This window comes from Nematolebias whitei, chromosome 8 (assembly GCF_014905685.2).
Source record: "Nematolebias whitei isolate Nwh7 chromosome 8, NemWhi1, whole genome shotgun sequence".
NCBI lineage: Eukaryota > Metazoa > Chordata > Actinopteri > Cyprinodontiformes > Rivulidae > Nematolebias > Nematolebias whitei.
Genome location: NC_056505.1, coordinates 5,774,435 through 5,787,769, shown reverse-complemented (window position 1 = coordinate 5,787,769; position 13,335 = coordinate 5,774,435). Strand labels below are relative to the sequence as shown.

The window sequence follows — 13,335 nt, the reverse complement described above, 5'->3', positions numbered from 1 at the left end:
TGTTTCATGTTGCTGTGTTCATGCTGCTCATCTGCTCACACAGACTCATGTTCGTGCTGCTGTTTGTCGTAATGTTTTTATGCTGTTGGTGCTTAGTGTATTTTTAGTTGATGTTTTTCTTTTATATTTTATTGCTGGATGTAACTGGGACCCTGTGTACATAATTTCGTGAACGACAATAAATAAACTCTGACTCATTGAAATACAAAGCAAAAAAAAAAAAAAAAAAAAAGCATTAAACCGCCTATAAAATTAAAAAAAAAAAAGTTCTGGTTGTAAACAGGCCTGTTGAAGTGACAGGAAGTGAAACGTCCTCGTTTTGGAGGACGCTTATTTACCCATCGATCTCTAGAAACGAGTGCGGTCCTGAGAAGAGGAGCTCACATTCTAGGCTCTTATCAGGACCCCCACACTTTGGGTCCTCCAGCGTGTAAGGTGGAGCGTTCCCAAACCACATTCCTCAGTCCAGATGGCTTTGTTCAGGCTCCTTGGAAACCTCACGCTAGAACCAGCAGCTCGGAGGAGGAGACGCTCACACTTTGTTTTTTTCAGTTTTAGACATATTTAAAAGTCCTCTGCTGTTTGCGTCTAATCCTACCTGCCATGTATTGGACTCTCCTCTGCTTTTAACATCCAAGGAGTTAAAAGTTAAACCAGAAGTACTTCAGCAGAACGTTTAATCCGACTGCTCAAGTTGATCATTGCCACCCTGACTTTGGCCTCAGATGTGAGCTGTTAGACAAGAAAAATAATTTGCAGGGAGTCTCGCTGTTCCACATATCTAATATTAAATCTACAGCTTCACATTCCACCTGTGCATTAATCCTGAAAGTGGAAAGTCCAGCTACACTCTGCTTTTTTACGTTACCGTTATAGTTGCCTTAAACCATTTAAGTTGAACTGACAGTTTAAGTTGAAGAAGAAGAAAAGTGCTTGAGAATAAATCAGATAAATGAAGCTAAGCCTGCGTTAAAAATTGCCTGCAAGTAAAAACTAACACAGAGCTGGTCATTGTGCCTCTTCCATGTGTGTGTCCTTCAGGCAATCCTGCATCTTTTTTAAAAAAAAGTCTGTGTTCTTCAGAGTTTTTAACAGCTGAAAATTGAGCAAAGCCTGATGTTTCCTGTCCGCAAATCACCCCGAGGATAAAAGAGCCGCTAAGGAAGAGGTTGGATTTGTGCATCAGGACATCAGAAGAATTATCTCTAAAGAAAACTAGATGCACGTCACCAAAACAACTGGCAGCAGTGGAAAAAGTCTGCAGGCAAATATTAAAAATAATAGATTTAAAGCAAAGATGATTAATTTCAGAGGCATCGACCCTTTGATTTGTGGAACGGAGTATTTTCTTCACAACTTTACATTAAAAAAATCAGAGCTGAGGAAAAGAGGCAGCTCATCAATAACAGCTGTTTAGCTCTAAGCCAAAGTCTGTAAGTTTAGAAGTGAGTTGTTAAAAAAAACATGGATGGAAATTGTGAACAAAACACTCTTGTTTTGATTATTTTCTTGCAGAGAGGAAGTTCAAGAAAACTGCGTTCGCTGGAGGAAGAGGTTTACGTTCGTGTCCAAGATGAGCGCTAACCCCCACACCGGAGTCCTGGATCCATCCATCTGCAGGGTGTCGGTCCGGAAGGTATGACTCTTACAAAGTGCTGCCGGGTTGGGTTTCCCCAAAGAATGATAGAGGTAGTACTCACTCATTGTTTGTCTTCTTAAAGGGATATTCCAATTTTTTTAAAAGGAGGAAGGTGGGTTTTGGGTAGTGGGAGAAAATGTAGGAAGAATTTGCGATATGAAAACCAAACTAATGGCTCCGGCCCAAAATGGCGTCACGATTATTGTCAGAAACCTGAAAGTCCCAAATTTCAGAGAAACAATGTGCAAAGCACAACGTGTACATGTGTCAGTTTTAGCCAGTCTAACTTTTATCTGCCGTTCCTGGCATGTTGGTGAAAACGCAAATAAAGCATAAATTACAGACGTATAAACATCTAACATCCAAGTTTGAGCGAAACCTTTCAAGAGTGGGATTTATTAATAGACCCCGTCTCGTTGCAGCACATCTTAGTTTTGTTTAAGATTTATTTTTATTTTACTGGGTTTTCTCTGCAGGGTAGCTGAACTCTCCCTTTATAGATAAAGTTCAGTTATCCGGGAGAGACTCCACATCCAGAGGAACCAGATGGGGTGGTTCAGACATCTGGTAAGGGTGATCTGGACAGGTGGGAGGAGACCCAGGACACGTTGGAGACCATGTCTCTTGGCTGGTCTGGGAGTACCTTCAAGTCCTCCCATAAGAGGTGGCACAGATAAAACATCAACACATTTAATTGTTTTATCAGAATAAACCAAGTTTATTCAACAGTGGGGTGGGGGGGGTGAAGGAAACGGCTCAGCGTGAGGGAGACGGAGCGCTACCTCTGTAGCTTTTTAGCTAGCCCGTCTGTATTGCGCTGCTAGTTTAGCGCTACGTCAGTTTTGTCAACTGGGGGAGGACAGTTTGGTCGGCGGGGCACTCGTTTTTGTTGACGGAGCGTGGCGCCCTCCTTGTATGATGGCAGGGGAAATGCTGTTCTCCAATTAAAACATAAATTTAGCTAGCTTCTCCTGTTTGTGTCCAACTGGTGGAACATTAATTGGTACGTTGAAAACAAACGTGGAGTTCACGAACGTCTTTGACACCTTGGTGGTTAAATTGTTCCTATTAGGTCTAACATTTACCCACTTGAATGTATTTTCACCACCTTTTAAATACATCCTAAAGATACACTTTGAATCTATGTATACTCCTAAATGTTTTATTGCAGTGCTTCCGCTGGCTGCTGCAACATATGGATGTCTGTTTGCAGACCTAGTAAAGAACGTTTACACAGTTCGATCAGCTTTATGATGCAAGCACGAGCTGCATAAAACAACATAAACTTTTTAAAAATGTCATTAATTGTTGGTTCATTATGGCCGTTTTCTACTTGTGGAATACAGTTTAAGGGATTTTCTTTATGGAGGTTGGAAAAACAAACTGAAGTTCTCTTCAAAAACCTGGAATCCTCTAATATTTCAACCTGAACAAGTCGTCTACACCCGGTGCGGACTTATGTCGGGACGGTAGTCATGCGTGTTGTCCCTGCCTGTATTTTCACATTAAATTGGAGGCCTGTAGTCGGAGGCCGTTGCTGTTTAAGAAATTTAAAAAAGAATCTGTGGACTCATTACCGTCTTCCTGTTTTCCCCTCAGGAACTCAAAGGAGGAAAAGCATATACGAAGGTAAGATCTCACGTCTTCCTCTTCACCTCTCGCATCTATAAACGTGCAGAAGCGGTTACGGGTTGTTCTTGTGTCGGGTTCTGTGGACCTGAATAACATTGGATGTAAATATTACCATTCCTCACAGCCCACTGGGAGGCGAGCCTCCAGCTGGATGCGAACATAAATTTAAAAGCCGGCTTGTCTTTTGCCTGGAATCTGTGAAAACATCCTGGCAGCCACTCTCCGACCGTAATGACTCCCAACAGATGAGTCACGTCTCGTGAATGCAGCTACAAGGTCGAACCCCTCGTGAACATGAACTTAAGCTGATCTGTGGACAGGAACCGCTTCCTCTGTTTTTACCCATTCTCCGCTTGGGCTTCTTTGAGTTAAATTTACTCTGCTTCCCTCCTTAGAAGTTGGCTTCCATAAATGCACACCTATGAAAACAGGATCTTCCCAGAAGAAAAGGGAAACCTGGGGAACTGAAGAATAAGAATCTGTAGGTTGGAATCACCTCGGAGCGGATTTAAAAATAACATCACAACAGCGGCTCCGATAAAGACCCGTTTCCACCTGATAAAGAACCTTTGGAGGTTAACGTTGTTTAGTTTGAGGTCTTATCTGGGGCAACTCTGGAATTTAAACTGTCCCAGCCTTCACTTCGGAGGTCAGAGGTTTGGAAAAATGCAGCAAGTGTCACATTCTTGGATCATTACGACTTTTGACAGAAGATAATTTACAGAAAGTGAAAAACGTTTAGATTAAAAGAGAGAACGTATCAACAACTCGTCAGTGATTAATGGCAGATACTCTTTGTTAGACTTTAGCTGCTCAAACTCAAAGTCTGGAGACCTACATTTGGCTGTACTTGGCTGGAATGAAGACCTATCAGGGTGATCATTACATGTAAACATGATCTTGGCAGTCTGCTGGCACGCTCATCTAAATCTGCTAAAATAAACAACTTCTACTCCTTTGTTTTTAAAATGTCCTTGGGGAATAATTAATCCAGGGTCCTTAAAAGTAAACGCACGCGTGTGATTGAAGGTGAATCTCCAAGCAGGAAAGTTTTCTTGTAAACAAGAGCTCCAAGTTGAAATAAGCAAATATGATCCCTGCAAGCTCAACAACTGCTGAACGCTAAATGATCAGGTTGCATTTTTAGACTTCGGAGGCGAGGACGGTGCCTGAAGCCTCCTCGGTTTGGTTTGCTTCTTGACAGCTGAAGGGACAGTTCAGATCTTAACGTAGAATTCTGTGGAAAAGTTGTGAACAATTCACATCTTACCTGCTGTAGATAGCAGCTTGAACAACCGCAGTTTGGGGAAGTTGTTTAATTCTAACCAAGCTGGTGAGCTAACGGCTAATCCGAGCAGAGTCGAGACTAAAGTGGATTGCTGCCGTCTGAAAACACTAATCTGAAAAATAACAACTATTATTAACTTTACACTGCTGTCAGTTCAGCATTACACTATTATTCCTGCAGAGATACAAAAACCATTTCAGCATGTCGTGATTTGATGCAATTACATTTCAAAGATAAAACGATTATCAACCATTTGTTTGTCTTGAAATTTAAATGACTGACTCATTTTACATAAACACTGATTTATATTTTTTAACGCCTAATAAAGAGTGGACAATAATATGTTTGAAAAATGCCACAAGCTGCTTATCAACAATTAGCATAGATGCTAACCTAACATTGAAAACACCAAAGAAGAGCTAATGCAATTAGCGTTGTGTTTATCACTGGAAACTTATACGTAAATCATTCATTACTAAAAAGTTGTTATGATAACTTCAACTATTATTTACAGACATTATTTATTCAGGGTTCAGTCTAGAAAAGATGTAAAATAGCTTTGATGCAAACTGTTAAAACGTATAATGGTGAATAAATGTCAAATCTAAAGTTGATAGATTTGTGAAAGTTTAGTGTTTTCATGAAAAGTTTTGACATTTTTGAGTTAAGACGCCAACAATCCACTTTGGTCTTCAATTAAAAATGATCTCATCAGTCCAGTCAGACTTGAAGTTTATTTGTCCAAACAGGTTTCGTACAAACGGACATCCTCAATGAATTAGATCTCAATTGTCCGTAACGTTCCATAGAACCTCATTTCTAAACATCTGAACTTTTGTTTTAAAATATTGGAGCTCCTGGGTTGGAAGAGAATCTTTCCTCAGGTGGAGGAGTTCAGGTATTTGTGCGTCTTGTTCCTGAGTGACTGTAGGATGGAGCGGGAGATGGAGCGACGAATCGGGGCCTCGTCCTCGGTGTTGAGGTTGTTGCTTCGGTCTGTTGTGGTGATGAAAGAGTTGCGTTGAAAGGGAAAGCTGGTCCATCTACGTTCCAACCTTCACCTGTGGTCATAAGGTTTAGATCATGTCCGAAAGAACCAGATCCTGGATCCATGCAGCTGAAATGAGCTTCCTTCGTAGGACGTCCAGGATCAACCTAGAGAGAAGCTGAGGAGCTCCGTCATCTGAGATTAGAGCCGCTGTTCCTCCGAATTGAGTCGGTTGATGTGGTGCATCTGATTCAGATGCCTCCTTTTGGAGGTTTACCAGTGATATCGCACTGGGAAGAGACACTGGGCCAGACCCAGAACTTATTGGAGGAATTGTGCATCTCCTCTGTCCTGGGAACACCTTGGGGTCCCCAGGAGGAGCTGGAGAGCGTTACTGGGGAGAGGGACATCCGAGTTTCTCTTCTGGTCCTGTTGCCTTTGTGACCCAACCAAGGATGTAGAAGTTGATGGTGGAGATGGGTTCAAATACGACACGTTACTGCGCCCCCTCAATTGGCCACAAAACGCCCTAGAACCTTCGCAAAGACATAAAAGTTATTGCTAATATGTAAAAAACATTTGCACAGGAGAGAAAATAATTTGCCTTCAAAGGTAAATCTGGCAAAGCAGTTTGCTGAAGTTTACATACACCTGGAAGACTGCTGAGTTTCTTGCTATTTTCTTAATAACACTAAAAATAATAGTAGTCGTTTTATCCCTAACCCCTCAATTAAAAGAGCCAGAGCAGAAAATGAACAATCGTCCTGCTGTTTCTGACACCATGTAATGCGACCAAAGCGTATCTTAAAACAGGTCTCGGCTTTAAAAATAGTCTGGTTTTGATGTTTTTAAAGAGCAGCGTGCGGTTTGTGCACCCTGTCATAAACTACGACTTGAAACGCTCTCGACGTGAGCGATGTGAAGCTGCTCGGTGCGCTAAATGCCGGGTGTCGCAGGATTCTCCCGTGTTCCCAACACGAGCCTAAAATAAAGGCCAGCGAAGGCCTCCATTAGTGAAACTGGAATTAACTCTGTCCGAACTCCCTTTCACCCCCAGCTGGGCTTCACGGACCTCAACATGGCAGAGTTTGCTGGTTCTGGCTCCACCGTGCGTTGCTGCCTGCTGGAAGGATACGACACGAAGAACACGCGGCAGGACAACTCCATACTGAAGGCAAGGACGCAGGAATGAGAGGACAACTGGCAAATTTATACCAGAACGAGGAAGGAAGTGTTTAGATCTACATTAGTAAAACAAACTCTTAACTAAAGCTTGATCCGTCACGCCAGTTTCCTCATTAACTGTTGCACTTTGACCTTTGATACTTGCCAGTCAGCAAATGGAGTCAGAAGCTGCAAGAAAAGGAAAAGCAGAGTTCTCCTGTCGTCTGAAAACGGTGAAAAACTGAAATCAGAACGGAGCTGACAATGACCCTAATCTGAAAGTCATATCAGGCGTTTGTTGTTTAATTTGTTGTATATTTTAAATATATTTCACACCAAAGAAAAACTTTTTTTATACATCTTCGCTTGGCCAAAATATGAAATGTAAAAAATAAAGCTGGCTAAATTATTGCTAAAGTTGCTAAACTAATTTAAAACTAAACACTAGACACGAGCTAAAATCCAAAAGTAGCAAAACGCTACAACAACTTTATAGACGTACAACACTAGATGGAAGTAGCGACGGGCTAGCTGGAAGGTAAAGGCAGCATATGGAGAGCACGTTAAGTAGATCTCAAAACAAACGTTTAGTGTAAAAGTTACAAAAATCGAAAGCCATAGCCTTTATTTCCTGAACGAACTGAACGTTTCGACATGAAAATGGGTCAACAAAGTTTGCAAAAGTACTTCATCTGTAAAACCTGACGTAAAACCAAAACGAGGACAATCGACTTTTTAAAACCTAGCCCTAATAATTGTCACTTTTTATTAGATTGTTAGAGATATTTTGTCAACCTAACCACGAGTTTGTTTCATAAACCATGAGCTAAGTCAGTCCGCTTTAGGCTCTACTTGAGTTATTTATTACCGATATTGACAATGAGCACAACATGGCCAGTCGTTCTGTTGGTTGCAGACTTGTCTGCAGCTCCGTGTGTTCGTGGAGGCGTTCAGGCCGCGCAGAGGTCGCCAGCACAAACTGCTCTGAAGGCACGACGCCGCCGGGGCTCGGCCGTCTCATTTCTCTGGAAGATTTTTAACATTTCTAAAATGCCACGCAGCTCGGACGCCAGTGAGCTTAAAGGGAATTGATCCCGGGCTTTTGCTCTTCGTTCTCGTTGGATTTAACGTGTTTATTTCATTTATTGGATTCGTTTGTGGAGCTTCACTTTTCAAACCCTTTTACTTGATTTGTTTTAATTAAACACGGAGCTTTTTTCGTCTTAGAAACACGAACGAGCAGAAGGAAATGCAACTAATTCACAACTTTAAAGGCCTGTTTATGAGAGCTCTTTTCGTTTATTGGGCTGTAAAACAAAGGTTTTCTAAATTAAACGAACTTTTCGGTAACAACAGTTTTACGTGTCGTCTCTTTAAGGTGATCATCGGAATGACTCTTCTCTCTGGAGATCCGTGTTTTAAAACGTAAGTGTTGACGTTTCACAGTAAATAAAAAAATATATATATTAAGGGTCTAATGGGGGAGTAACCTGAAGTTATGTACTGGTTTTGTCCCAACATGTGATGTTCAGAAACGTCTTGTTTTCTGAGTCAGCTTCATTTGGAGCAAGTTTGTCTTCATCTTTAAAGCTTGACACGTAGAACAAACTTTGTCAGAGTGATGAGATGTTTGTTTTTCTTCTATAGTTCCTCATTTGTCTTTTTTATGTATTTATTTATTTATTTTTAAGCATTTTATTGTTCTGATGCGTTTGAAGACCTCAACACTGTCCTGTTCTTCGTCTTGAACTTTAAAAACTGTTTTATTTTTACCTTAATTATTTTAGGTCTCATCTTGTTTTAGGTTTGGCTTCACCACAATTCTACACAGACTTTTAATTATACTATTATATTTATATTTTTTATGTAACATAGCATGTTTTTAGTGTGTTGCTACCCCTAATCTGTATAGAGAACAAAAACTACAACGGTTTGTCACAGAACTTCGAAACCTGCTTTTGTGTTAAATATTATGAAATATCTTTTCTTATTAACACGTTGTTTTTGAGCTTCTCGGTCCCTTGCTGCAACAATTCTTCTTTTTTTTTCCCCGTCGACTAATAAAAAACGGAGCCAAGTTAAACAGATCTGCACTTTTCTTCTTCTTGAATCCACTCCAGACCGATAAACTGTGTTCGCTTCATTTCCCCTCCTGCAGCCCTCCAAGTACAGCAAAGTCCATCTCCATCCCAGGACAGGAACACACCCTGCAGCTGGACTGTAAGGGGGAGGGAACGACCGAAGGAACCGGGCCAGCTGGAGGGGTTTCTCTGGGCCGAGTCCCGAAGCCTCGGACCTCCATCATCGGCTCAGGTACGAGGGACGTCTCGGAAAGCTGCAAATCTGAGTAGAACCGCTGCTCCTCCACATCCAGAGGAGCCAGCTGAGGTGCTTCAGACATCTGGTAAGGATGGCCCCATGACGCCTCCCTAGGGAGTTGTTCTGGGCATCTGGAACTGGGAGGAAACTCAGGAGAAGACCCAGGACACGCTGGGGAATCTTTGTCTCTGGGCTGGCCTGGGAACCATTGGAGTCCTTCCAGAAGAGGTGGCTGAGGAAAGAACCTGCATGCTCAAGCTGCTGCTCCCGAGACCTGACTTTAGAACAAGTGGATGGATGGATGGATGGATGGATGTTTAAAGCTAAATGAGCTGAAAGCAGATATTATGATGAGTTTGTTGGAGTGGAAACGTGGCAGTACTTTGTGTGGATGAATGAATTTCAGCTCCTGTGAGTCAGAAGAAGCTGCCGTCATCCAGTTCTGCATCTCGTCTCTGAAGATAAACACGGCGCGCCTGACGTCTGATCTCTGAGAAATGTTTAGACTCGCGTTATAAACACCAGGAGGTAACGCTCGTGTTGGCTCCTTCTGGTGCCTGCAGGTCTGCTGGAGGAACCGGAGGCGTATCAGAACCAGTCCAGTCCCTCAGAAGCCTTCCAGTCTGGACACTCTCGTAACTCCAGCTACGCCAGCCAGCACAGCAAAATCTCAGGTGCTAAATTCACCGGCCGATGTTAAAAAAACGAACGTGGACTTGTTGTGAACATCTTCAGTGAATGTGCAGTTTTCTACATTTAGATGACTTGTTTTGTTAATAGTGCTCTTTTATAATAATGTATAATATATAAATAGTGTTTTCCTCTTTTATTTTTCAATACTTTTTTGCCAATAGTTTCTCAATCAGCTGTCTGAGATGACTGTTGTGACTTTTGGTTTCTGTACTTATTGCACATTTCAAAATATTTAACTTTACAATGTTTTACCCCTGGGATCATATTGAGTTTTTGTTACTTTCAGAAAACTTTTTGCTGCTTTGGCCAACCTGTTGTTGCTTCTAGCTAGCCTTTTGCTGCTTTTCTTTCTTCATTTTAACTTTCTAGTTAGCCTTATGCTTAGCTAGCCTATAGCTAGCCCTTTGCATATTATAGCTTTTATTTAGCCTTTTGCTTCTTTTAGCATCTAGCTAGTCTTTCACTACGCTTAACTTTTTAGCATGCCGTTTTTCCTAATATTTTGCTTGAGCTAACGTTTACAACATTTAGCTTTGAGCTAGCCTTTGTGTTTTACTTCTTTTAGCTGAAACTACTCACTTTTATCTTTAGCACATTTCAACAAAGTCATTCAGCGCGCTCTGTATTTTTGTAGAAACTCAGTTTCAAGTAAAATTTTGCTGTTTTTACGATTTCCTTCTGGTGATTTCTCCCGCAGGCTACAGCACCGAGCACTCCTGCTCCTCCAGCCTGTCGGACCTCACCCATCGCAGGAACACCTCCACAGGAAGCAGCACCTCCGGGGGCCTGTGCTTCACTGTCGACACTCCCCCGGAGGGCGACAAGGACGCTGGACGTCCAGAAAGACCCCCTCGACCCCCACGGCCCGTGCTGCCACCAAGCAGGCCTCTCCGGTAACGCCATAATAGTTCCAAAAACAACATTATTTATAATAAACTGTATTTATTAAAGAACTTTACAAAGTTTGAAACAAGTTTTTTTTAACCAAGCATGCCGGCTGGGTTTTAAAAGTAAGAAACATCCCTGGAAGCTTCTTGTGCTCCAGCTCCGTCACGGGTTTTTGTCCTCTGCCGCCTGTTTTTCAGGAGGAAGCAGGACTCTGTGGAGAGTCACCCCTCCTGGGTAAACGACACTCGCATCGACGCCGACGACATCGTGGAGAAAATCGTCCAGAGTCAAAACTTTTCGGACATCAGCAACACCGAAGGTGCTTTTGGAGCAAACGTCTGGTTTAAACGGGTCCTGTCTGCGTCTCTCCGTGCTCCTGAGGCGTTACAGCAACAGGGATTACGTCAGAGCTTTAACCGTTGCACGTGTGGCGCTGAAGCAACCAGGCCGATGGGTTTAGTTACAGGAGGATGATGCAACCTTTCTTAAAGGTGCCTTAGGTCCAGTTTAGCTTTAAGTAGCCTCGGCTGTCAGACAGGGACAGGATCCTGTGTTTATTTTTACAAACTTGAGGAAAACATGATTATCCATAAGTTTCAAACTAGAACTAAACATGAAGAATGAGAAAACTGTGGTAATCTTTGTTTGGACTGGTGGCTGCTGCAGTTTTGTGTCAACACCTCCTGTTTTGGCTGTTTGTGGATTTCAGACAGTAATCTTCGGCTGTTCGTCAGCAGAGATGGAACCACTGCGCTCAGTGGCATCAGGCTGGGGAACAGGTGAGAAGAGCGGCGCTCCATCACTTCCTGCGTCGCTTCCTCCTCTTTGAATTGGCGTCGCTCCGCTTCATCTCGTCTGTGGGTTCAGAAACGGATTTCATTCCTGGACGACCGATTCTCTAGTTTCCTGCATTTTATTTGCAGAAATGTGTTTTCAGCAGTTAGTTTAGCCTCATTTACTTCTCTTTACTCTGTTTGTGCACAATCTAAACAGTTCAGCTGTTTATTTTTAACCTCGTTTTAAACGACGCGTCACAGTAATGGTTAAAAACGTGAAACTAAGCAAAGATAAACTCACAAATGAGCCGTTTATTTCCCTGATTCTGACTCTTGTTCCTGTTTGTTTGGATCCTTTCAGGGTTTCTGCCGGCGGCTACGAGCCAGTCGTCATCGAGAGCCACTAAGTCACGCAGCGAGGGGGAGGGGGGGGCGACATGTTGACCCGTGGACCGTCTCCTCCCGTCTCGCTGGTTTTACTGGAGCTTCAGCTGGTCTGACGCAACAACAGGGAAAACCTTGTCCGTTTGCACTTTATGTGGAGTTGGTTGCAGCGTTCGTCTGCACTCCGTTCATCTGTTGGTTTGTGGCGTTGAGGGTGGACGTGCACAGAATGCACAAAATACTTTTCTACAGTTACGACCGTGTGGCAGGGATGAAAGATTTTTGATTTCAGGAAACATTTTTTATCGTTTATCATCCGTCTGTCCCCAGAGTTGATGTGTAACTGTGGCGTCTCTGCGCAGGTCAAAGTTTAACAAACGTCAAACAAAGCGCAGAAAGGAAATCGTTTCTGTCGGGCGGACAACGGTTAAACTAAGAAAAGCTGTAAAATTTACCACTTTGTGAGTAACTAAACTCACGTCAACAGTTTCCTGCTGAGCTTTCTCCTGTAGAGTCGTACCGTTCTGGTCTCAGCAGACTGAAATACAGATAAAATGTAAACTCTCGTAAACGCAGATATCGTGTGCTAAATCAAACATTTTGTTCATTTAAGCTGATCCTTAAAATTCAGATCACTTCACAGCTTGTTTCTGTTTTCTGCCCAGGTTTTCAGCCTGAATGTGAACTTAGTTTTATTTTTTAGCTCAGCGCAGTTTATTCAACATTTTTACAGAAAACACTTCCTGCACATCAGGAGCTGAAATCTGTGCTGCAACCTTCACATTAACACCGTATCTTTAATGTAAATGATGAGAAGTTGGTTTAAAATGTGAGCTGAATCAGAAGTAAACCGCTTTATAAGATGACGATAAGTAAAAATAATCAAAGGAGCTTCAGTTTGACGCAACATCTGCAGAAAAAGAAATTCCCAAATGTCTTTATTTAAGTGAAAAAACAGTTTATGTTGGAAAGTTTTAAATTGGCAAATGAAAGTAAAATTTTCCCGTTATCGTAGGCGTGTCGAGTCTTCGCCCAGCTGATGTCATTATGTTCTTCTTTCTCTTTGAAAGTTTTGTTTTTCGTACATTTTGAGTAAACTTGTGGCTTTAATCTCAGAAAACTGACTTTTTTGGGGAAACTTATAATTAAACCAAGTAAAATCTGCACTTTAAGCCAGGAAGTTATGACTTTATTATTCATTTTTAAGACTTTACAATAAATTATTACATCTCAGTTTTCTCTTAAATATAAGACATTTTTGACAGAATTTGAGTTGGTTTTTTTTTTGGACAAAGTTTAGCCTTAAATAGCTCGTTTTATTAACACTGACCCCCAACACCATCGTATGCTCAGGCTCAAAGGATCGAGCTCAAGACGTTTCCTGTGGAAAAGGTCATAAATAGGAACAAAGGAATGAAATTCAGCTGCAACGGATGAAAAGTCGTGTTTGTGTTATGATGTTAAGGGGATAGATGGATGACGAAGGGCTAAATTTGTATTTTTGTTAAAACACATTTAACATGAGCTTGATCCGTTTTTGTTTTTCTTATTGATCATCAAACAC

The 13,335-nt window shown here is 41.9% G+C and overlaps 1 protein-coding gene across 1 annotated transcript; it reads left to right on the top strand.

Annotated features, from left to right (window-relative positions):
- Nucleotides 1-1,515: 1,515 nt before the first annotated feature.
- Nucleotides 1,516-11,794, top strand: fam102aa (family with sequence similarity 102 member Aa; the record flags this gene model as incomplete). The annotated part of the gene is given in 10 exon segments (XM_037680162.1): nucleotides 1,516-1,636; nucleotides 3,239-3,268; nucleotides 6,605-6,721; nucleotides 8,090-8,136; nucleotides 8,870-9,024; nucleotides 9,594-9,704; nucleotides 10,421-10,616; nucleotides 10,809-10,930; nucleotides 11,321-11,390; nucleotides 11,749-11,794. Coding segments are annotated over 10 exon segments (1,015 nt in total), but the record flags the coding sequence as incomplete, so codon positions are not given.
- Nucleotides 11,795-13,335: the final 1,541 nt, after the last annotated feature.